The sequence below is a fragment of the Myotis lucifugus genome, unplaced genomic scaffold (genome assembly GCF_000147115.1).
Source record: "Myotis lucifugus unplaced genomic scaffold, Myoluc2.0 scaffold_3, whole genome shotgun sequence".
Lineage (NCBI taxonomy): Eukaryota > Metazoa > Chordata > Mammalia > Chiroptera > Vespertilionidae > Myotis > Myotis lucifugus.
In genome coordinates, this window is record NW_005871051.1 from 12,169,114 (window position 1) to 12,195,777 (window position 26,664).

The following is a 26,664-nucleotide window of genomic DNA, read 5'->3' on the forward strand; positions in this document are numbered from 1 at the left end:
TGGAATAACAGGTGATAGTGACAGAGCAATAATGGTGAGTGGAGCACTCGTTGGCCCCTCCATCAATGGAGTAATTTTGGACAGAAAGTAGTCACAAAGGAGGGGCAGGTCTTAACATATCCATTGTATCAAATGACTTGGGTAGTGGAATTAAAAAGCCTGGAGTCAGTGTGGCTTATAAGCTACTCACCATATAATAATTAATTAACTCAACCAATGTCTATTGAGAGCTTCCTATGTGTTGCCAGATCTGGTGGTAGCTGTTAATGATAACAGAACAAAATTCAAAGGAGAGCTTCACTTGCTTTCCACCTTTCCTTATGAAGATTATATTTGTGTAGTGACCTATTTCCCTGGCATCCTAATGATCAGCATTCTAAAGTTGATAAACAAATGAGTAACATTTATTGTGTGCCTACTTTGTTTCCAAAGGGAAAGAAACTAGGAGCTCAGAAAGACCAACTAACAGGCCAGGGCTACAAAGCCAGCAAGGGATAGAGGCAGATCTGGAACCTGGGTCTGTCTTCACAGACCCTATATTTTCTACTCCACCATGTTCACTCTCTCATTTAAATATTATATGAGAGCACGATAGGAACTTAGTTTTAAACATGCAAAATAATAAATGCTTTATCTTTTTTGCCTGATAGTTTAAAAGTGATTAAGAAAGTAAAATGACAGGAGCTAGTTGAACAGCTGCTAAATACACAACAGCAATAACAGTTGTGCATTAGCACTTCACAGATGGTTTGAGCTTGAGGTGTTCCAAAGGTAGTGTTGTGTCTCTGTCTCAATCCTAAAGTCACAACTACTTTGGAAGTTTTTAAAGGAATAAGCCATCAAATTTCTTAAGCAACTGCCCTTTAAGATTAAGAAAAATAATAATAAATCATATCATTTCAACCTACTGAGGAAAAGTTGAGAGAAATATATAGGCACAGCTGGCCATACAAATTGGAAAACGATGGGGTAATCGATAGCATTTGGACAACTATCAGTGCAGTAAGTAACTAATGACAGAGATAACAGATTGTCCTTCACTCATTGGAAAGGTCTAGGCCCCACACTTTCCGAGGTCCTGAGCTAAAATCTCCACATCGATATTTATCATTCAATTAATTTATTGAATAGCTTTTCTTATTCACACATTTTTCACTTGAGAGAACAAAAACCCCAAGAGCTGAGATGACTTTGCTCAAGGTTACATATGCCAGCCAGTGCTAAAACTATCAGCCAGTTTTCTTATTCTCTTCAGGGCTCTTCCAGCAATATCATATGCTTTCTCTGTTAAAAATTTACTTAAATGAATCAGAATGAGTCTCTCTTGATTCATTAAAAATATACTTGCATGTATATGATCACTATAATAAAAAAAAAGTTGTGAATGGCCTTTAATGATCCAAAAGCATTTGAATCTTCAAAAGAGTTTTCTTATTACATGGCTACAAATGAAGAATTTATATTAGGAAAAGGTAGATTTTCAACTTTAAAAATTCACACCACATATTCACCCTCTAAAGCAGTAATTTTAAACATTTTGGGGATGTAGATTTTTTTTTTTTAGAATTGAATGAAAGCTATGGAAAGCTTCCCAAGAGAAGTTCAGTTATAGACAAAATTTAGCATATAATATCAGAAGGTTCCTGGACTCCCCCTCAAAGCTATTCTTGTAGCCAAAAATGTTAAGAACTCAATCTTAATTAATGCATTACCACTGGAAAAATGAGACTCTTTAGTCAAGTAATTGGAATGCTTTTATTAACATTTATTGGTAATAAAGAAACTGAAGAGATAATTGCTTCCTCTGTGGAAAGCTTTAGGATTTATGTATGAAATGTTGGCGTGGGAGAAATGTGAGGCTTGTCACAAAGAGAGCAGCACATTTGAGGATTTGAAAAATAACCCCAACAGAATTATTGGTTAGTTTCAGAACAGAGATTATTTTTAAAAGAATATTGATGAATACTTTGATAATCAAGTCTCTTAAATGCTGAAATTTCATTCCCTCTCATCAAATGGTCTTATATCTGTTATTTCCAATTGCCATAATGCTTAGAGTTTCCAAGGAGATAAGACAGGGGTTTCCAAGTGCAGGTACACTCTATTTCTGGCTGTAGTTTGACTCTTACCATTAAGTTAGGTTGAATCTCATAGAAAACTTAAAATTTATTTTACTTCCCCCAAATAAAACCAACCCATTAGAGTCTCCTTTTTAACTTTCCTGTGGAACCTACTTTGGCCCTGCTTGACCTTCTCAATATTATAGCCCTGCTTGACCTTCTCAATATTATAAATCTCATGGTAAGAAATAAAATAAAAGGAGCTTGATGTTTATAAGCAATGTCTTTTGAGCCTCAAAGTAAAGAGACGTTTTCTGATCATCATAGATGCCAAAGTAGCTGCATTGAGTAGTGATGAGCTCTTTGTCACCAGACTGGTGAGGAGGCCAGTGTACAGGGGGCTCAAGAAGTGAGTAATTAGTAAGTTCCTTGCATATCTGAGAATCTCTGATTCCAGGTCAAGCCCAAGGAGTATGCAGAGGTCAAAAGTCAGAATTCCAGAGGTCAGAATCAGTGAACATTTAAAGGAGTGCAGTGCTTTTCATTATCAGACACAGAGAGAAGCCAGGTAGAGCTGGCTGGTTGACTAAATGGGTTAGTGATGATGGTGATTATGGTAGTCACGGTGGTAGTGCTCTTGGTGGCGGCAATGGTGGCAGATGTTGTGGTAGAAAATGACAAAAGTAACATTTGTATTATACTTGAAAGTTTATAAAGCACCTTCACCTTAATTATCTCATTTCTTTATGTAAGAGGAAAGGATGGAGCCAGAAAATGGGCCTCAAACACGGACACACTTAAATTTTTTTTCTCAAGTATAAAAAAGTGAAAGCATTGAAGTCACTTGTGAACTCTGAGAAGTGGACTAAGAGGAAGGGAAATGTAGCTGCATGTGCTATGTACTTGAATTAAAGTCATATTCTGTGTTTACTGTCATTGGTACAGTTGTTCATACTCCTTGATCCGGGTTAATGTTCCTCAGGATTACTCCTTCATGTGTGTCTTCTGCTAACTGTATTTTTAACTATTGTCTCCTCTGTATTTGGCTACACTTAATATCTGATCTCCTGAGCTTCCTTTTAAAATGTGATTTTCAATGTATTCATGGTTTTAGTCATATACATTTATATGTATAAATATAGATATAAGTACCTATAAGGCTACCTAGTAGATGGAAATATGCATATAGAAACAGAGATGTATATGTAGATCTAAATGACCCAGATGGATACCTTGAAGATAGATAGATGACAGATAGATACAATGCAGATGTAGAGACAGATGTAGATATCAATACAGATATAAACATAGATTCTGCCATTTCATAAGATAGGATTTAGGAGAGAATGGAAAAAAATGAATGTGTTCAGTTCATTATCATATTTTACTTCAACACTTTCCTCCATCTCTTTTATTGTCTGCTTTTGTTGGATGTTGCATTTATATTTCAAGTGCAGCTTAAATACAGTTTTTGCATTATGACATAATATTTATTTCACAAGTTTTCATTGTTTTGTTGCCTTAATCATAAAACTTAACTGTTATTTCTCAAGTTTGAAATTTTCTTCAAAATCAAAAAGGATTATTAAATGAAAGAAATACTAGAAATGTCACTGTTCAAAGTCTTGCCAATATGCAGGTTTTTTGTTTTAAACAACCCTCTTGTCATTATTGTTATGACAATTAAACTTGGAGATAATTGGTTTGATTTTAAGTTTAGAACAGCTCTTTCTCATACTGTTTAGTATAAATGTAATAGGTGGAACTATGAGGCATTCTTAAAAATATATGTTTTAGAAAGCACTAATGTCATCTTTAGGCTTATATAATCTACAAGCACAAAAAAGAAAAACAGTTCAAACAAAAGGTATTTATGTCTGTTTTCTATATATTTTAGGTCAATATTCTATCCTTTTTTATCCAGTTTAATATATAAAGTGTACATATATATTTCTATTTGTATTGGTAATTTATTAGCATGAATAACACTAATAATAATAATATCAGTTTGGTTTAGGAACAATTTCATGAATATAAGAAAGTCAATGGGAAATAAAAGTCAGTAAGATCACAGAATTCTCCCTAGTTTGTGGGATGGAGAAAACCTAGTCCATGTTAAATTATATAACTTTCTAAGTAGATAGCTTTAGGAGGAAAGATTATATAATTTTTATCCAAACTGGGACACTTTTGAGAGGGAAGAGGAGTGCTATCAACAGCTGTACCAGTTAAACAGACATAGACTGGAGCTCTCCAAGGAAAATGAGGCATTTGTTACTATAGGCATGGCCACACTTTCAGGTTCCCTACACCAAATGTATTCACATTGGAGCTTAACATCACAAGACTAGTTGGCGACCAGTGCAAATTAACTCCTTTCAATGAAATAGGAATATACTCATAAGAGTAACTGTCAAAGCCATATAATGTGTTCATTTAAAAATTTTTTATTTTAATTTTTGTTAATCCTTCACCTGAGGATATCTTTCTGTTGATTTTTAGAGACAGTGGAAGGGATGGGGAGAGACAGCGAGAGATAGAAACATCAATGTGAGAATGACACATCGATTGGTTGCCTCCTGCACATGCCCGACCAGGGCCAGGGATTGAGCCTGCAACATGCCCTTGACTGGAATCGAACCTGGGACCCTTCAGTCTGCAGGCCAACACTCGATCCATTGAGCCAAACTGGCTAGGGCATATTGTGTTCTTATATGAATCATATGCGAAGTTGAAGTAATTCAGTAATAACCAAATTAAAATATTAAATTATTCATTTAACTAGTGATACTCCTATATTATTGAATTTTTTTAAAAAAATATTATAACCATGAAATGTAGCATAAAAAGCATATTATCATAAATATGTAGAGTTTAAAGAAAAAAATTAAATGTCACATATACACCACCTACCTTAAAGAATAGGACATTTCCCGTTTCTTTAAAATCCCCTGTATTTCCTTCCCTGATGACATATCCCTACCTCTAAAATTAATGAATTCTTTGCTCTTCTCTCAAAACGTAAAAGACTGTAGATGGTTTAAACCCCAACTGTTATGCAGTTCAATTCTATCTTATTTCTGTTTTAACATCGACAAAGTAAACATTTTATTGATTTTTAGGGAAATTGTTTTTAAATTTACCCCAAATCTTAGCAGATTCTTTGCTCACTGTTTCACCCTTTATCTCAGACATTCCTTCTAACATCTGTCTCCTTCTGAACTTTTTGAAGTTTCCTTAGTGATGACCAATCTGCAGTAAGTAGCTCTCTCAGCTTCAGTTTTATTTGAACAGGTCTTTATTTTGGTCTCATTCTTAAAAGATACTTTTGCTGGAATTATAATTATAAGCAAACATTTTCTTCCTATACTTCAAAGACATTATCACATTGTCTTCTGGCTTAATTATCTCCCTTTGTGGGTAATCCAGCCCTCCCTCTCCCACTTTAGTTGCTTTCAATATCTTCTCTTTATTATTAATATTTTGCTATTTCAATAAATATTTCTAGTTTATTTTTCTTATTTGAGGTTTATTAAGCCCCTGAATAAAGTAATTGGCATACTACATCTATTCTAAATTTTTTCCAACTATTATTTCTTTAAAGATTGCTTTTTTCACATTTTCTCTAATTTTTACTTCCATAAATAGAAAATATGTGTGATAGATTTTCTCACTTTATCCTCGGTTTTTGACAACTGCTCATATTTTTTATTTTTCTTCTCTTTCTATGCTGTAGCTTGGGTAATTTTCTGACATAACTCTTCTATTTTTTCTCATTTTTCAACTGTGTCTAATCCCATGGTTTTTGACCAGGGTAATTTTGCCCACCAGGTGACATTTGGCAATGTCTGGGGGAATTTTTATTTGGCACAGCCTGGAGATTGCTACTGGCATCTAATGAGTAGATACAAAAGATGCTGATTAACATCCCATAAACAGTATATCTCTCACAAAGAAAGAATTATCTGGCCCAAATGGTCCACAGTGCTAAAGTTGGAAAAACATGACCTAGTCAGCATTTTAATCTATTCATTGAGTTTTAAATTTTAAGCACTACATTTTTTATTTGTAAAAGTTCTATTTGATTTTTGTTTTAAATTGCCTGGTCAACTTTGATAATCGAATTCAGCACTATACTTTCAATACCCACATTAATCTTTAAATGTATTTGGTCTATTATGATTCCAATAACTTCAGTGTTTATGGATTTGATTCTACACTTGGTTGTTTCATCTGACTCTTACTCATGTTGGGTTTTTACGTGTATTTCTAATGTAAGCTTAACTCCTTAGAACTTGACCTGTGAGGATTCTGTGTTAAAAGTAGTGTTACTCAGTGGACCAGAAATATTAGCATCATCTGTGAGCATTAGAAATGCAAAATTTCAGGCCCTGCCACAGATCTACTGATTAGAATATCTGGGGCTAGAGCCAGAGAATGTATTCTATCCATATTCCAAAGTGACCCTTATGCATTCTCAAGTTTGAAGACTTGAGAAGTACTGGTATAAAGTATTCCTCCAGAGAGGATTTTTGTTGCTTTCCTCAAGCACCTAGAAACATCACCAACCTAAGATCATTTTTTAAACTATATTTTTTAAGGCAAGAAGCATGGAAATAATGCCCATTCTAGTCCAAACTTATATGAGAATATAGGATTTTGACTAGGAGTTCTGTAAGATTTCCTCCTTTCTCTCTCTCTCTCTCTCTCTCTCTCTCTCTCTCTCTCTCTCTCTCTCTCTCTCTCTCCCCCCTACACAGAGCCAATGATAGCCAGATAAGCCTACTTCTGTGGAACAAATCTTATTCTCATTCATCCAGTGAGGGTAGGGATCTTGGCTTTAGTAGGACTATATTACCTCACCCACCTCCCATTACACTTGGGCACAGACATCTAACTTGTGGCCCATTGAAAACCCACGCTCTGGTCTCTCAGAAACCCTTGCAATAAATATTCCTACACTAGCTCACACCCCTTCCCCCCACCTCATGCCAGAATTCTACTTTCTTATCATTTCTACTCGTCACTGGTCTAATATCTCACGTTAAAAACTAAAGCAAAAATAAAATGAAGAACTTCTTTTGATATTTTATCCAGTATTTTAAGTGTCTAAATCAGAAGTTTGTCTTCACACCTAATCCATCATATTGTCCAAAACAGAAGTCCTCACTTGGTTTTTAAAATACTTACCCAAAATATTTGCATGATCTGAGTAAGTGTTAAAATGACCAGCCATCCAGACTGTGTACTGAATAGCAATATCTGCCGGTAGCCTGACAACGGAATCATCTCAGGTGCCTGGAGCTACTGTAGAAATGGCAGAGCAGGGGCGGCCTGTCATTAACGATCTCAGCCAGGCAGAGAACTCAATACAGTCATAAACACTGGCTCTCAAGCACATGCCTCCAGCAAACTCTGTTCCAATGCACAGAGCAACCGACAACAACTGCTTATTCCCACCGGTTTTCAATAAATAGGTATCCTGCACCAGCAAGAGCTTTATATATTTTGGTAGGGCAATAAGAAAAAAATTATGTAATTCTCCAGGGGTCAACATAAAATATTCATTCTTTGAAAAGTTAGTTCCTGTTCAGTGTTGTTATATGAGTTCTCAGGATCGGTCAGGGTTTCTCCTCACATATTAAGTTTAGATAGAGTCCTCCAGGGAAAGAAATGTATGCAATTATAATCTTCAGTTAACCATCGGCTCGTGGTAACAGTATTTTATAGGTCCCCAGGCAAAATAAAGCGCAGCTGTTTGAATTAGTATTCCAATTCTCTGCTTCACTTTCATAAAGAAAACATTCAATATGCATAATGATCTTATAAAATGCAGGGGGAAAAAGTGACAAAGTCAAGGGAAAGTAGCCTGGCAATGGAAGTTTTCTAGTTGTGGACTGTTAGAGAAATCCAAGGTGCATAATGACACGACATTTTGTCGTTTTAACTAGACTACTCTCTCGTCCTTGCAGGAACATCTTATATAAGATTGAATCACCTGAAATTGTCAGTATTTGATGATTTTTTGTTTTTAATCCTCACCTGAGGATATTTTTCCATTAATTTTTAGAGAGAGTAGAAGAGAGAGGGAAAGACAGAGAAATATGGATGTGAGAGAAACATATCAATTGGTTGCCTCCGGCAGGAGCCCCAACCAGGGCCTGGGAGGAGCCTGCAACTGAGGTACGTGCCCTTGACCGGAATTGAACCCAGGCCCCTTCGGTCCGCAGGCCGACGCTCTATCCACTGAGCCAAACTGGCTAGGGCAGTATTTGATGATGTTTGACCTTCAATCTTAGACATTCCATATGGTTCTGCCTAATATTTTATCTTCCCAGTTAAAATTGATTCTTTCTTGCCTGGAACCTATGAAGTTGTGATGGAATGGGTAGAAGCCGTCCTATGGCCTAGTGGGTCGTAACAAGGCGGTCTGACAGAGATGCTAATAAGAAAGAAGAAAGTGAACTATGCCTAGTTTTCTTTCAGGATCATCAGCAAAATTCTCTGTGGTGTCAAATGTTTGGATGTTCACTCGTAACGATGCCTCTGATACTCTGTGGTTCTTTTCAGCCATGCAGCATTCTTCCGATTCATTTTTCTCCATTTGTGCTGTCTGTCTCTGTGATGTGAATCCATCCCTATCCATTCTGTCATGCCTCCATTTTTTGCTGCTTCTTCAGATTGCACTGAGCCGTAAGAGGTAAGCTCCATCAGAGGAGAAAAAAATGTGACTTCCCTTTATGTCCAGGAAGCATCCTTTGTCCGTGGTATTCCATAACCCTGCTTCTAAAATTCATTCTTTCTGAACTACACTTTGAAAGATGCAAGAAAAATAATTCCCCACAGCCACACCCACACTAGAATGCCTTGAATATTTTCTACACATTCTGTGACGTCAGTGCTTGTTTCTAAGCATCTTCTGCAAGAATGCGCATTAAAGTCCTTAGCTTTGTGCCTCAACATCTCCCTCAGTTGTCTGTATAGTAATATGCACACCACAGTACCTGAGAAATTGATATTTCTTACTGCAATCTTGACAGTAGGAGTACCAATCCTGTTTGCATCCACCAGGCTCATGAGGATTATAATAATAGGCAATATCTGAATTACTCTGTGTCATCATCCCCTAAAGCAGACAGGGATATTTCCAAATGTTTTACTGGGTTTAGTAATTTCCATGGATCAAATTCATCAGATAAGAACCAACCCTCCCCTTAATGTTGAGCTGTAGAGTTAATGGGAATTGTTTTCATATTGTTCTCAATTCCGTTCGCAAACATAGATTAGGATTTCCTAGGGCTGATAACCGATAATATCTACATTTTATCATAAGTTTTTGAGAGCAGAGATTGAAATTGCTTTTCATTCAAAACACCTTGACTTTCCTAAGCAAATAAAACCAATTTTTTTCTAAACAAGGCAAGCCAAGGTATATAGGAAGCCTCACGCAGCACGACTCGGGTTGTTTATTGATTTATTGTTAACCTCTCAGGCCATCTAACAGTTAAGGCAATTAAAGGATCCTCTGCCCAATACATTTGGGTTAGGCTAAATTTCTCCCTCGCCGATCCTGAAGAGCCAGGGTTCATAGCATAATGCTCTTTCTAGTAGTGTTGTTTCTATCTTCCTGTCACTAAACAATGAATCCCATTGCTTCTTATTGGGAACATGTCAAAATGTGTCAGGCTAAGAAGAAATTGCACCACTCGCCTTGCCCTACAGACTGGCATTCATTTTTAGAGACTCATGTTCCAGCCTTTTCCAGAGACGGAGGAGCATATCTGAGATCTTTAATAGAAGACATATTTAATATAGGAAAAGAGTGTAGATGTTTAGTCTGTATATTATGGCAGCACAATGTTGATAAGGTTTGATGCAGAAAGTCATTTGACCCTTGGCAATCTCAAGTCTGATCTGCTACCAAGTCTTGGCAACAACACCGTTGACGATGGATTCTCACCATTAGTGCTCATCTTGTATTCTGCCTTTTCACCTGGGTTTACTTTGTGTGTCCTGGTAATTCATCCTATGCTTGGTAAAATTAAGTTTGTTTAGAAATATATTTCTTATTGGAATTATTCTTGATGGCTTCACTGAAGTTGTAGACAATGAGAAAATACTTACTGGGCTAACTTACTTGAATCATCCAGTGTGTTTGGATACTATCGTACTCAAAAGTATGAAGTAACCAGCCAAGGTATGAAGTAGCCTAATGGGGGATGGGATTAAGGAAGACTTCTTAGAGGAGGTAACTAAATTGAATCTTAAAAGTGGAAATTTGCCAGATGGAAAAGGGGTTTAAAGGCTCTGTGAGCCATGGGAACAACAAATGGAAAGGTATGAGATGTCATATTTGGGAGACTCACCAGTCTGATATAATTGGACGACAGAGTACTTGAGATAGGGATAGGAGAGAGAAACCAAATGTCAAATATTGGGTATCATTTTTATTTTATGATTGAGGTAGGGGGAGTTGGTAATAGATTTTAAATGGGAAATGATGTGATCATGTATTTGTGTTTTAGACAATAACATTACTTGCCATTAATGTCCCACTTTTAAGCAATGACTTTCTACATGCATTCTAGAAACCATCTTTTACCAAGATTCATATGAGTTTAAATTAAGACAATGTAGATACCAAAGAGGAACTAGCATAGACCTGGGCACCAGAGAGACCTGGGGTTGAATCTTCTGTCCATCCCTTCTCAGCTATATGATAATGGAAAAATCATACCATATTTTGAAAAATGAGAATATTATTTCTAGATCATAAAGAGTTATGATAATTAAGAATTACAATACACAAAAATTAATTAGCACATAACTGATACTCTCAATAATATTAGCCCTTTTTTTGACATTATGGATCAATGCATAATAACACTATTGCTTGAAATGAAGAAAAAAGTTTCCATTTTAAAACCTGTGGTTACTAAGCAACCTATGGTTATTAGGTAATTCTGAGGTGATGGCTAATACTGTGATTTTTTTTTAACTGGCCCAAGTCAAAGTATGCATTCATTGTTGAAGTGTATATTTTTGCAACCTGTTGACCTTCTATGACAAACTTAACACTCCTTCCTTTATTAAATTTTTTTTAGCTTGTTAAGAGGTCAGTAGACATCCAATCCTTACCAGTTCCTGGGTAGCAACTGAAAGTTGTTCTTTTATTTTTTCAGACACATCTTGACATGACAAGATGGAGCCACATGTTTAATTTTCTTAAATGCTCAGTTTTTTATTTATCAATGAAATAATTCCTCTTTATCAAACATTTTCAATTAAAGCTATGCAGTTTAAATGGACTTTGGTCTGTTATTCATGACAAAGTGGGGGGGGGGGAGACTAACTCAACAAAATCTAGTAAGCACTTCCTTTTCTTACTAGCCAACATGCTCAGAGCAGTTGTATTTTCTTGGAGTGTGTGGATGGTCATAGATAATAGATGATTGCTGGAACAAAATCACTACTGGCACCCTTGATTAGATAAGACTAGTTCTAGAAATTGAATATTTGTTTGCTTCGTGTCAAAATGTTAGGTTTAAAAAAGCTGCATATTTAAAACCTTATTAAAATGTATTTCACTTTCATATTCAAATCCCAGCCGCCTCCTAAATATGCAAAGAGAATCATGAAATTACTTGAGATTCTGCAAAAGGGGAAAAATAAACACAGAAACCTACTTAAAATGTCTAATTCTTCAATATCCAAATGTGCCTTCAGGGATTCATTTTCCAGATTTCCCACTAATGTGTTAGCCACGCTAATGCTACCCTGGGAAATACAGCTCAACCAAATAAAAAACTCAAATAAACTAAGAGTACATAGTAATTCCCTTAAGGTCAACTTATCGTTCATTAATCCCACATTGGTCATTCACTCAGGAAGCCCCTGTGGTAGCCAGAGCAGCGCTGTTCCTGGAATGCGCCCGATTCGTTCACCGCTGCAACCGTGGCAACTGGCCCGAGTGGATGAAAGGCCACCACGTGAATATCACCAAGAAAGGCCTGTCCAGGGGCCGGTCTCCCATCGTGGGCAACAAGCGGAACCAGAAGCTGCAGTGGAACGCTGCCAAGCTCTTCTACCAATGGGGAGACGTGAGCTTCTCATTTTCTTCCATAAAAATCAGGGTGCTTGAGTGACGTGAAGACGTTTTGTGTGTTTGTTTGTCTGGGAGACAATGCATTGAGTATCTGTTCTATGCCAGGCACTGAACTAAACAGTTTAGGGGAAATAATCTTAATTCATTGAATGCTCCCAATACATCTATGAAGTTAGATGTTATTATTCCTCTCTCTCCTTCCCTGGTCCTCTGCTTCCTTCCTGCCTATAGATGTTTTCCCAGGATAGCTTGTAATTTCTTTCTGTGTAATTTCCCCCAGGGTTACATGTATTCCTGTGTTTTTAACTGTTAACTCGGTGGCAGCAGCACACACTTCTCTATCCATAACACTTCAGATCCCAGGCCAGTATTGTCAACTGCAAGCTGGGCTTCCTCTCAATACTCATCTGACCAAAGTAAAACTGTTCTTCCCATATAAGAACACCCCGTCGGCAACCCCTCCTAAAATTTCTATTTTTATTAACGATTCCACCATCATCTAAAATGGCAGCCTGTGAACATATTCCAAACCTCCTTCCCTTATTGATTCCACCCCCTTCACATCACTGATGCCCCTTGAGGCTGGATGACTAAAGCATTTTCCCATTTGGTCTCCTCCCCGAGTCCTACACACTGCTAGTAAATGATCTCCCTAAGGCTTAGCCCATCTAAAAGCAGAACATTCATACTTATCTGCCAGCCTCCAGACTTGCCCCCTCCAATTCATTCTCCGAACTGCTGTCAGAGGGATTAGATGAAAATGCAAATCAGATGGTGCTTCCTACCCACTTGTAATGCTTCAGTGGCCCTTCTTTTCTCTGGGGATGAAGCCCAAATTGCTTAGCCCGGCATCACTGTTCTCTCCACAACCTTTGTTCAAATCATATCAAGATTATGGATGAGGAAGGCAAATGAACTACTCTAAAGAATATTTATCTTAATCCTTTGCATCTAAGAGGTGTGTGATAATAATAAGTTGTTACATTAATTTTTTTAAATTTCTATTTATTTCAGAGAAGAAGGGGAGGGAGAGAGAGATAGAAACATCAATGATGATAGAGAATCAACGATTGGCTGCCTTCTGTACACCCCACACTGGGGATCGAGCCCATAACTCAGGCGTGTGCCCTGACTAGGAATCGAACCATGACCTCCTGGTCCATAGATCAACACTCAACCACTGAGCCATGCCAGCTGGGCTGTTACATTAATTTTTGAAAGCAGGCTACATGGTTTGTCTTTGAATTTCTAGGCAAGTAGGGCAGTATCCCTCGAATGACTGTTAAGGTTTCTCCCCCACTCAGAAACTACCTTTCATCATCCTTCAGAATGTAAAATGAAGTTCAGCTTCAAGAACTGCAGGATCTGGGCCCAGCTTACCTTTCCAGCCTTCCTGCACATTATTTCCTCTTATAAAACTGTGCTTCGCCCTAACCAGTTTGGCTCAGTGGATAGAGAATTGGCCTGCGGACTGAAGGGTCCCAGGTTCGATTCTGGTCAAGGGCATGCACCTTGGTTGCGGGCACATCCCCAGTGGGGAGTGTGCAGGAGGCAGCTTATCGATGTTTCTCTCTCATCGATGTTTCTAACTCTCCCCTCTCCCCTCCTCTCTGTAAAAAAATCAATAAAATAAAATAAAATAAAATAAAAAACTGTGCTTCATCCAGGTGGCTTACTTTTCAGTCTCTGAACACATCAGTTTAGTTCCCTGAATATGGATCTTTTGGAACTCTCTATCTGGACTATCCACTCTTTCCCTTCCCCATCCCCCAAAACACCAATTCTTCAAAAATATGTTTCAATGAGACTTTCCATGATTCTCCAAACTGAATCCAAGCTCTCCATCTTCTGAACTAATGAAGTCTTTCACTACTTAATGTGCTATTTCGGTATATTATTACCTCCCCAATAGACCAAGCATGTCAAACTCAAAGGCTAACACAGGCCAAATAAACAAAGTTTAAGTTTATGTGGGCTGAAAAAAAACAAAAGCTTCAATTTTCATAGCAACATAGGTTTATTTAGAAAAGTATAGCATAAGAAAAAGAACAAGAGCAATGATAAAAGTAATGTTTTCTTCCTGACACATGGCATCTCTTCTCTGCTACTATCTTTCCTACTTCTGGGGAAAGCTTGTTCGCAGTGATTCCTTTCAAAACTGACCCAAGGTGAATGTCAGTAATTCTGGATCTGACAGGAGACTTAATTTCCCTTCATAATTATAAATAACTGCTCACACTGTTATACCACTGGCCGTGAGTTTGACATGCTTGCCAATAGACTGTGAGCTCGGTGAGGGAAAGAGCAAAAGACATTGAATCAAACACCCTGTCTTGTGTTTGAATCCCAGTTCACAGCTTGCTAAGTAACCCTGAGCAAATCTTTCAACCTGTCTAACCTTCCAATTCCCAAACATCGATCCTTCTGTATGAAGGCATTTAGTATTACCCCAGAGAAGTTCATTTTTTAGCAACCCTTTCACTTTTGGGAGCTGTGGGTTTAACTTACACCATTTATTTTCATATCCTGGGAGGATTGATATGGAATCTTTCCCCTTTGGACCTCACTATTCAGCTTGTTGGCTCCATTCTAGACTCACGTTGCATGCACCCACCTTTGGAGGGATCTCCAAAGTAGTAACATCAGGACAAAGATTTTTGTTGCGGTGGGGTTTTTTGTTTTTATTGTTTTCTTTGCTTAAAACATCCCAGGCTAGTGGCTAAAATTTTAGGATCCTGTGATATCTGTTTACACGGCTTGCTTTCTTTCCATGTGGTTTTTCTTATTCCTCTCTTAATTCTAGAGTTTGAGGAGACCTTTTTGTTTCCCAATAGTCAAGACACTCAAACAGCTTGAATTTTTATTTAGAATTCCGGACATACCTTTGTATGCCAGTTTCCACTAGTGAGTGTAATTTCTTGTATGTCCAGAATTTAGTAACTTTTCTAATTATTTGAAAAGAATGTTACAAGAAGAAAGGAAAGATTTAGCTGGAATTTTAGTCTTACTAGTACACAGAGTAATCCACCTGTCAAACTCCAAGCTCATTTTAGCTATTTCCCTAACTTTTCTTCCTGGGCTTGTGTTCCTTCCACTGTTGCATACGGTATATAATTGGAATATAACATAAATTAGATAGAGGTAGTTTATTTTTTCTCTTCTTAGGGAAAATTCCTTAATTATTAGTTCCATTAATACCTTATTTAAAAAAACACAATATTGCCCATGTGCTGAGTTATTAAAAGTTATATTTCCAATAGTGATGTTGGGTATTAATTCAGAGTATCATGGAGGAGGGAACAAATTCTATAAAAAAGATAATCAGTGCATACATAATGGCAGATAAAAATAAAATTGCAGTACCAGAATTCTTGCCAACCTCCAAACTCATTAGCATGACAATGACATTCTCATAAAATAGCCTGATCAGGAGTACTCTGAGGAAGGGTGACTTCTTATTTTTACTGCAACAAAATCTTCCATGAAAGACTGCAATACACCCGTATATGAGACCTATAAAATAAATGACCCTTAGGTAAATGAAAATATTTTCACTGAGTAAATGGGGAAAAAAATTCTATGCGTATACCAAAGTATCATCCTAGTTCCTACAAGTATTTAGTCTGAATGACCGTGGAGATAGCAGAAGTGCCTTCCAACTTTGGGTTTCCACATTAGAAAACCTGGTGGTAGCAACACTATGGCAAACAGAGGAGGCTTATGCTGGAAGAACTTCCCACTCCTTTGTTGTTTATGTCCTCTGTATGTGAGAGCCTACTTCACAGTCTAATATACTTTGTGCTGTTTCTTTTTCCCCCTCCATGGTAGGCAATTGGCATCCGATTGAATGAGCTGTGCCATGGGGAAAGTGAGAGCCCAGCCAACCTGCTGGGTCTTATTTATGATGAGGAGACCAAGAGGAGACTGAGAAAGGAGGATGAGGAGGAAGACTTTTTAGATGACAGTAAGGAGACTCCCTTTACTACAAGAACCCCTGCTTGTAAGAACCTCTGCTTTAGGAGCACTTAATATTTCTCTTTCCTCTTCCATATTCTTACCACCTTCCCATGTCTCCCCACTGCGCCTTTCCCCCTATTCCCTGTGTATGGATGTAAAGCATGTGCATAAAGCCACACAGAGGAGAGGGCAAGAACCAGAAAGAAGAGACTAGAAGAGACTATAGACAGGGGCAAAGAGTTGCAGGCCATCTGGAACTTCCATCACTTTGTAGTCTCTGACTCATATTATTACACAAAGATTCGTATTAGGCTTCTCTGAGAAAATCAAGCTGTGGAATATTACTGTCCCAAGGGGAGTTTGGTCAGATTTTGTATTTTATTATTGCTTTTGGAGATTAAAAAATAAAATAAAAGTTATACCAAACAAAATTGAACATGACATACTTTCCAGATCACTAACATATTGTAATTTTTGATCAGAGTATAATGCAGCATTTGACATTAAATTGAATTATTGAAAGATTCACATTGTTAGAACTATGAATATCTTCTACACTGTAGTGATGTATTAAAATTATAATTGAGTTCTATCATAGAAAAATAGAGGCAAAGATTTCTGTACATCTCTCTCCAGAACCATTTTGTGCATATATGTGTTCTATGCCATATGAGCTTATATGTATGTGCACCACTGCCTTTTATCGATCATAAAATTCCAATATGATCATGGAATCAGTATCATTATTTGAAGACAATGAGGCCTCTTCCTCTTGACTCTCCCTAGTGGTTTGAAACTCAAACTCCCTGATTATGTCTTAAGGGTTGTCCCTCGTTAGGTGATGCCAAACATACTACATCCTTGTAGTCATGGAATATAAAGACTATATGTCATGGCTAGACTGTAACATTAGACAGAACTGAATAATAAACATATTGTCTTCTTTTTCACTTTTATATCAAAGATTTTTAAAAATAATTTTTAAGACATTTTGCTCTTTCTCAGCCCTTATCAAATGAGAGAAAATTTCTTGACTTAGTTGTTGACAAAACAAATTCTGACATCAGTCTTTCAGTCTAATGGTGATAGTTGCCCCAATGATTTCATTAAGTTCATAGTAGTCTAGCCTCTCCCAGAATGACTCATGGAACTGGGTCTGATTTGTAGAAGGCCTTTAGGAGTATTCAGTGATCACAGAACCATTGAAGGCCTGCCAGAAGACGTCCCTAAACTGCCCTGGGTCTCTCAGGGGTCATTCAGAACAGAGAAGAGCCAAGGCAACATCAGGTGGACATGTCCTCATAGACCAAAATGACCTTGAATCTTCATGAGACCACCTAAGTACCATTTACCAGTATGTTATACCTGGTATATTAGCTTTTCTGTGAGCTTATGCATTACTCAGTCCTTGTTCATTGTAACAGAACATTTGAGATGATAGTTATGTGAGGCCTTGGACTAAGACCAAGCTCATTGTGTATAGGACAGACAAGAAGAATCTAGATGAAAACTCAGAAGTAAAAGGACAGATCCATAAGTTTATACTAAATATCTAGTCTTTAATTATTTTTAAAAAACCATTGCACATCCAGGTAATTTCTAGAGTCATGTAGCCTCCATCAAACATAGATTGGAATGTCTGGTTTCATTCAACATTCAAGTCAATACATAGCTCATCCTGCATTTAAAAGATAATCATGGTGCATACACATATCAGTTTGGAAATTCTAAAGGAGTTTGTCCCTTACATTTTTAAAAAGAGGCATTGTGCCCGGCCAGCATGGCTCAGTGGTTGAGCATCGACATGAACTGGGATGTAACAGTCTAATTCTAGGTCGGGACACATGCCTGGTTTGTGGGCTCAATCCCCGGTGTGGGGTGTTAAGGAGGCGGCCAATCGGTGGTTCTTTCTCATCATTGATGTTTCTGTCTCTCTCTTCCTCTCCCTTCCTCTCTCAAATCAATAAAAATATTTTTTTAAAAGAAAGGTGCTTTACTTAAAATAAATAAATAAAATTTAAAAATTAAAAGAGGCAATGTTCCCCAGCCACATGCTACCTTTGGAGAGAAACTACTGGTTTTCATAAGGAAACAATAGCCGGATATCTTCAGAAAGGCCATAATTTCCTCCTACTGTCAGTATATACCATGAAGTATATATTATATTCAATTAAAAAAGCCTACTACATGGGAAATATTTTAGAGGTATTTTTAGCAATGTTGCTATGCAGTGATATTGCTTGCTCAATGATTTAATTCATTCAAAATAGATAATCAGAGAATGTGCCCTGATCGGGAATTGAACCGTGACCTCCTGGTTCATAGGTTGATGCTCAACCACTGAGCCACACTGGCTGGGTGGTAACTGCTTCCTTTTATGAGAGACAGAACTCCGCATGGCTTTGGTCTTCTTTTTAAGTAATCAGTGTATTTCTGCTTGATTTGTGATGATATGTATCTGAGAGTTTTAAATCCTGAGAATTTAAAAAGTCTCTATGGTACCAATTTGGACATTATCTGCCTTTAGAGAAAAATCCATTACTTGAACTATGGTGGATGCAATGTTTTGCTCATTTAAAGATCAGTATGCTTTGGAGCAAAGGAGGACATTTGCATACTTCTAGTGTAGCTATACTTTAATATGACAGGCTAACTTGCATCAATTGGATGAGAGAGGTGATCAAGTATGTCTACAGAAACATATCTGGCCCTGAACTGAAACAACTTCACTGTCCTCAGAATATCAAGAGAGATGTCTCTGATAAAATGAATCAGCAGGACCTTTATAGTTTCAAATCGACTCCACCGCCATGTAGATAGTCTAAATCTGATTGAATAGCGATATGAAAATCTTTCAAAACTGCTTTCCCATTTCTGTTTTCATCAAAAGGCTGCATTTTGTTACTCTACGAGGCAGTAAGGAGAATAAGTTAGTTCTTGATTGCTATTTTAATACTGGGCACTTGTTATAGAATTACAAGCTGGAAAAAGAGAGATGTCTGTTAATGTACAGATTGTGGTAAAGGGAATAGGTAAATTGAACCTGTATAGGTAACATTCTCATATGCACTTTCATTTTGGACATGTTTAGGTAACGTTCTCATATGCAATTTGATTTTACACATGTGTAGCTGTTTCCATTAAACCACGCCTCTCTGTATTTTAGTTTGTTGACTCATGAAAGAACTCTCATTCCACAGGTACTGTGAACCCCTCTAAATGCGGCTGCCCCTTTGCTTTGAAGATGGCAGCATGCCAGCTGCTGCTGGAGATTACCACCTTCCTGCGAGAGACCTTTTCTTGCCTGCCCAGACCACGCACTGAGCCTCTGGTGGTAAGAAAAGCATGCATGTTAACAACCAGGCTACTTGGAGAGAGTAAGACATGTAACCAGGTTCTGAGTATGCACATTTTCTTCAAATGCCCAATGGCCAAATGTATGATATAATTATGATATAATTCAAAATTTTCTTTGTTTTTAAATTAAATTTATTGGGGTGACATTGGTCAACATGAACATACAGGTTTCAGGTGTGAGTTTCTATGTTACAAGATCTGTATATTATACCATGTGCCCACTACCCAAAGTCAAATCTTCTCATGTAACCATATATGAAGACCCCCTCCTCCCCCCCACCCCCTTCCTTCTGGCAACCACCACACTGCTGTTTGTGTTCACAAGTTTCAGTTTTGATTCCCACATATGAATGAAATCATATGGTTCTTAGCTTTTTCTAACTGACTTATTTCACTTAGCATTATGTTCTCAAGGTCCATTCATGTTGTTGCAAATGGCGCTACTTCCTCCTTTCTTATGGCTGAGTAGTATTCTATTGTGTATATGTACCACATCTTCTTATCCAGCCCTCTATCGTAGGACACTTTGGTTGCTTCCATGTCTTGACCACCATGAGTAATGCTGCAATGAACAAAGGGGTGCATATATCTTTGCAAATACATGCTTTCAAGTTTTCCGGGTATATTCTGAGGAGAGGGATTGCTGGGTCATATGGTAGCTCTATTCTTAATTTTTTGAGGAAGCTCCAGACTGCTTTCCATAGTGGTTGTACCAGTCTACATTCCCACCAGCAGTGAATGAGGGTTCTCTTTTTCCACAACCTCTCTAACACTTGTTATTGCTTGTCTTGTTAATAATGGCTACTCTAACAGGTGTGAGGTGGTATCTCATTGTAGATTTTCATATATAAAAATAAAATTTGCTCTATTAAAAAATAACTCTCAAGTTGACCTTGAAATCCCAAAAGATAGCACCACTGGGAAAACTGTTTGATTACTGTCGGTAATGCCACAATGTCTAAGAATGTGTAGGTTCCTTTACACCACAAGCTGTGAGGAGTTTTCTGGCCAGGATTTTTTAGAAATCCCTAACAGATTTGTTAATACCTACTGCTCATAAATCCATATAGAAGTGTGCTTCCGGTGAGTTTTCTTATTTAAATTATAGGCAAAAGACTTCTTCACCGGCCAGTGTGGCTCAGTAGTTGAATGTCCACCTATGAACTGGGATGTCATGGATCAATATTTGGTCAGGGCACATGCCTGGGTTGTGGGCTTGATTCCCAGTTTGGGGCATGCAGAAGGCAGCTGAACAATGATTCTCTCATCATTGATGTTTCTATCTCTCTCTCTCCCTCTCCCTTCCTCTCTGAAATCAATAAAAATATATTTTTTTAAAAAGACTTATTCTAGCATTTAGCATCTTAACATCCCCAAACATATATTTTATTCCTGCAGCATTTCTTATGGATGGTCAGAAAAAGACATGTACACACACACATGCACACACATACACACACACAGAGACACACGTATAAAAACACATACTAAAACACACAGGCACACACACACTCTTGTACCATCAGGGCCTGTTTTTTTTAAAAAAAAATAAAAACACTGTGTAAGAGCTAGAGTCTTGAGAGAGCGTATGGGACAAGGACACACCTCAGAGCCGATCGTTTTGGGCCCTTAGTTCTCTAATAGGCACTGAGTCTCCAGTGGTTCTTTCAATGTAGGCGTCATCCAGCCAGAGCTGAGGAACTAGAAAAGTTCTTTTCTTCCCTTTACACCAGGCTCACACTACTCTATTAGAAAAAGTGTTGCACTAACAGTCTATGTCAGTGGTTCTCAACCTTCCTAATGCCGCGATGCTTTAACACAGTTCCTCATGTTGTGGTGACCCCCAATTTCATTGTTACAAATTGAACATAATTAAAGCATAGTGATTAATCACAAAAACAATCTGTAATTATATATGTGTTTTCCGATGGTCTTAGGCGACCCCTGTGAAAGGGTTGTTCGACCCCCAAAGGGGTCGAGACCCACAGGTTGAAAACCGCTGGTCTATGTGCTTTCATTTAAGCAAATTTTATAATCTACCAGCTCTCTCAATATTTCAACCGAATGTAGCATGAGCAAGGCCATACCCTAATCCTGGTGGGACCAAAAGAATTTCTGCTCTGGGATTCCTGAGAAGTGCCTCTCTCTCTGGTCTTCCATGTCTGCAAAGCCTGTTTCCTCACACTAAAACATAAAATGGGTATTTTCAAGTTGGAAACATGTCTGGGCAAAATGTATGTTTGTAAGAGAAACATACCCACATTTGGAATGTGAAACTACATGATTTGGATATTGAAAAAAACAGTTTTTCTACTGCTCTTACTTAATTTTATATTAACCTGGGCCTCTAATTTTCTGAATTAACTTTACTATTATATTGAAACTACTCTATAAAATCGAATCAAGACCACTATTTAACACATATGTGTAGTTCAAAATCCAGTATGATAAAATATCTGGTCTGTAAGAATCTGTCAGTGTTATCAACATTCTGATTATACTGGTCTTCATGAAAGCACAGTAGTCTATCTATTTTTTTTTTAATCCTCACCTGAGGATATTTTCCCATTGATTTTAGAGAAAGTGTAAGAGAGAGGGAAAGACAGAGAGAAACATTGATGTTAAAGAAACACATTCATTGATTGCCTCCTGCATAGGCCTGGGCTGGGGAGGAGCATGCAACCGAGGTACGTGCCCTTGACCAAAATTGAACCCAAGACTCTTCGGTCCACAGGCCGAAACTCTATCCACTGAGCCAAACTGGCTAGGGCAGCAGTGTATCTATTTTTAAGTTTTCAGATTTTTATTGGCCACCATTTTGACCTGTTGGGATTTAAAAAGAGAACCTTAAAGTTTGATTCCATTGTTTTTGTTTTCCTTCCAGTTTCTATAAAGCTATCATTTAATGACCCTTATTATTACAGCAAATTTATTTTTCAATCAGTCACATCTTTTAAAAATTACTGTATAACTGACAGGCCAGTAGGAAATGCCAAGAAATTAATTTAAAACAGAGCCTGCAGTCATTCAGGCAATGAGAGGAAAGTTTTCACTGCTATATTGCCTTTAGCAAGGTCTCAGAGATCTTTTATTCATTATATTGGGATTTTCACAGTCAAGTGTATGTTTATGTATTTTGGGAGGATATGACCTTGATAAGATAAACGAGAAAGAAGCTTTTTTTCATTCATAATTGATTTAAATATAGTTGATGGTAAAAACAAAAACAAAAACCACCTCAAGTCACGTTCTAACCTACCATAGAAAAAGCAATGAGTATCATAAAACTATCTTACCAACACAGATGCTGAAAATGCTTGAAATTATTTTTTAAGAAATTATATTAATAGTGAATCTATCAGGCTAAGCATAAATACCACCAAAGTGAAATATTCTAAAGTTTTAACAAAACATTTGCTGCAAGGGTATTTGTAGATCTTCGGAATGTTTTATTAGTTTAGTAACATTTTTAATAGCAGTAAAAATAAATAGCTACCATAACAAAGAATAATAAAAGAATAACACAGTAAAATAATAACATTAAAAGCCAAAAATATTCAATACTCTGAAGCTTGGGGATGGGAGATCAGGAACATAAACTTTCTACCAAGAAGAAAAGAATGTCTAATAGAAATACCCTAAAACAGATTTCACTGTGAAATATTTATTTGACAAAGTCTTAGTTATATCCAAAATGTGGGAGAGAAAGCAAAAGAACCTTAAATACAATAATGAAAATAAAAGTTAATTTGTTTAACCACACTTATTTCTTAGATAGGGTCAGGAAGTCCCAGTAGGCCCTTACGGCATTGGTGGGTAATAAAGTTCAAGGAAAAGGAAAAACGGTATCAAAAGGTATTAAAATATGCTAAAAATATATTTTTGCCAACTTAATTTTTTTTCTAGATAAATCCCTAGATGCAACTTAATGTGCTTTTTTTTCCATAAAGTAACTCTTCTTGGTAGCATTTTAGTCACTTTTTATTAACCATGCAAATAAATGTCTTTAAAAGAGAAAAAAGCAGCATTTTTACAAGATTTATAATATAAAGAGCATAATAATCAAAATGTTCTCTAAATATTGACTTCCAAACCTGAGAACAATAAACAAATATTTTTAAAGGAATTCTGTGTGTAAAATTGTTGATCTATTAAAATATTTCCCAATGGAGTTAAGTTTGAGGATTAAGTAAAGTTAGCTAAGGAAATAAGTGGGTAAAGGAAATTCAGGTTTAAGAAATCTCATGTGTGAGGGCCAGAAGCACAAAACAGGATCATACACTGGCAGAATTTCTCTCTCCCTTCGAGGCACAGCTCAGTATAAGGGGTTCCTTATTTGCTGAGCTAACTTTACTTAATCCTCAAACTTAACTCCAGCATTACCTCTGTATTTGTTTTTTATTTCTGCTATAACAAACTACCACAATTTCAGTTGTTTAAAATAGCTGAATATATAATCTTATAGTTCTGGAGATCAGAAGTTTTACACAGGTCTAACCAGATGAAAATCAAGGTGTTAGCAAGGCCACACGCCTGCCTTTCTGGGGCTCCAGGGAAGAGTCTGTTTCCTTGATCTCATTCCATCTTTCAGAGGCCACACATTCTTAGCTCATTGCCTCTTCCCCATCTTCAAAGCCAGCAATTTAACATCTCTGTCACCCTTCTTCCACAGTTAAATCTTCCTCTGACCACAGCCTGGAAAAGCTCCCCACTTTTAAAGATTTGTGCGATCAGGTTAAGCCTTCCTCTTCCAGGATAATCTTCCATCTTAATCACATGTGCAGAGTCCCTGTTGCAATGTAAAGTGACATGTTCACCAGGTTCCAGGGACTAGGGCAGCGGTTCTCAACCTATGGGTCGCGACCCCTTTGGGGATAGAACAACCCTTTCACAGGGGTCGCCTAAGACCATCGGAAAACACATATATAATTACATATTGTTTTGTGATTAATCACTATGCTTTAATTATGTTCAATTTGTAACAATGAAATTGGGGGTCACCACAACATGAGGAACTGTATGAAAGGGTCACGGCATTAGGAAGGTTGAGAACCACTGGACTAAGGCATGAACATCTCTGGAAGGTCATTGTTCTGCTAAGCACGACCTCCAAGCATGATTTCTAAGCTCCTACTCTGTCTCTCAGCCTTGGAACTTATCACTTGTTTGCCTCCTCACTCTCTACCTTGGGATTCTGACTTTCTTTAGGACAAGAACCACTTCTTTTTATCACCCAGTACTAACACATTTATACTCAATGCATAATTATTTAATAAACAGGTAAATACCAATTTCAGTTAAAACCATGCACAAAGAATTAGAAGGTAAGTTTGTTCTAAATTTGGAATGAGGTCTGTGCTTTGGAAGGTGAGGCATGTGAGAAAAAGTGAAAAACTGAGTTAGGGAAGTCTTTTGTTTTTGTTTTTTAAACTCAATGAATATTATTATGGCTACAGTCTACAATTTGCATTAGGTAAAGGTAAATGGGGCTGTTTAAATGCAATTCTATGCAATTCAAAACCGAGGGAGGTTTGCCAGGAGACCACTGCAGTGCTGGGAGTTGCCAGCATTCATGTGCTCCTCGCTGACATTTCAGGACCTGGAGAGCTGCAGGCTTCGTTTGGATCCTGAGTTGGACCGACACAGATATGAAAGGAAGATCAGCTTTGCCGGGGTCCTGGATGAAAATGAAGACTCAAAGGATTCCCTCCACAGTAGTAGCCACACCCTCAAATCCGACGCAGGTGGTGAGGAGAAGAAAGGTATGGAAAAGCAAGGATTGTTTCATGTTTCAGGGTTTCTTGTAGAATATTTGGTCTGTGGTCTAACCTACAGAATTGTTTACCCAAAGACGGCCAAGACTGTTGGCTCCGTACAGTACTGTGTCATCCAATGAGGTAGGAAACCATTCTGGTTGGGAGTTGGACTCTTCAGTCAGAGAGGCTCAGGTTCTAATTCCAGCTCAGCAGCTCTCCATATTTCATTGAATCCAAGATGCCATCATTCACACGATGAAACATTACATACCAATAGAAAGGAAAAATATTCCCATTCAGCTCTTACACAATACTTTCTTATTGCTTAGTTTGTGTTTCATTCTTTTTTTATAATTTTTTTAAAAATATATTTTATTGATTTTTTACAGAGAGGAAGAGAGAGGGATAGAGAGTTAGAAACATCAATAAGAGAGAAACATCGATCAGCCACCTCCTGCACACCCCCCCACTGGGGATGTGCCTGCAACCAAGGTACATGCCCTTGACCGGAATCAAACCTGGGACCCTTGAGTCCGCAGGCAGACGCTCTATCCACTGAGCCAAACCGGTTAGGTTGTGTTTCATTCTATTCGAAATAGAATTTCAGACTTAATTAGATGAAAAATTTTATTTTCAGTATATATCATTCTTGTGCAGCCAAAAAAAGGTAAACCTTTAAGCTAGTTAAAGGGTTTCTAAACTATCCTCAATTCAGAGTTCAAATTTCTTAATCACTTTTCAACTCTGAATTGTCAATGTCCATGTATTTTTTTTTTAAAGGATGATGTCCTGTGAGTCATGAGAATGTTAAGAATACATCATTTTCAAATTAATCTCTAAAAGGAGTAAAGCTATTGGTGCTAGGTACTTAAGGAAATATTCAGTTGTATGAAGTTAGCCTACCTTTAATTCCTGCTTCTGGAATATTGCCAAACACATCTGATGGACATCTCACGCATTCGTCCACCCAGCTACCATTTTGCTTCTTGGAGTTAAAAGACACTGATACCCATTCTGTAAAGTTTGTTGCTGATGCTTTAGATCAGTGGTTCTCAACCTTCTGGCCCTTTAAATACAGTTCCTCATGTTGTGACCCAACCATAAAATTATTTTCATTGCTACTTCATAACTGTAATGTTGCTACTGTTATGAATCGTAATGTAAATATCTGATATGCAGGATGGTCTTAGGCGACCCCTGTGAAAGGGTCATTCGACCGCCAAAGGGGTCGCAACCCACAGGTTGAGAACCACTGCTTTAGATGTTCACATGGGTACAGGCAATAACAAATGTGTCACAACTGCCCCATAGCACCAGGGATGCTAAGTTTTTGCCAACTGTAAGACAAATGTCCATTTCAGGTATGTTAAAGTGTGAAAAAATGTGCACCTTAAATTGCTAAAATATAGTCACTAGCTGTGTGACCTTG

General features: G+C 37.5%; 1 protein-coding gene across 1 annotated transcript in view; it reads left to right on the plus strand.

Moving 5' to 3' along the window:
- The window catches only part of UNC80 (unc-80 homolog, NALCN channel complex subunit), a 173,455-nt gene that overhangs the window by 65,035 nt on the left and 81,756 nt on the right, over positions 1 to 26,664 (plus strand). The window contains 4 exon segments of the mRNA XM_023763266.1: positions 11,948 to 12,160; positions 15,994 to 16,129; positions 19,323 to 19,456; positions 25,076 to 25,241. Coding sequence (XP_023619034.1) covers positions 11,948 to 12,160; positions 15,994 to 16,129; positions 19,323 to 19,456; positions 25,076 to 25,241 — 649 coding nt within the window.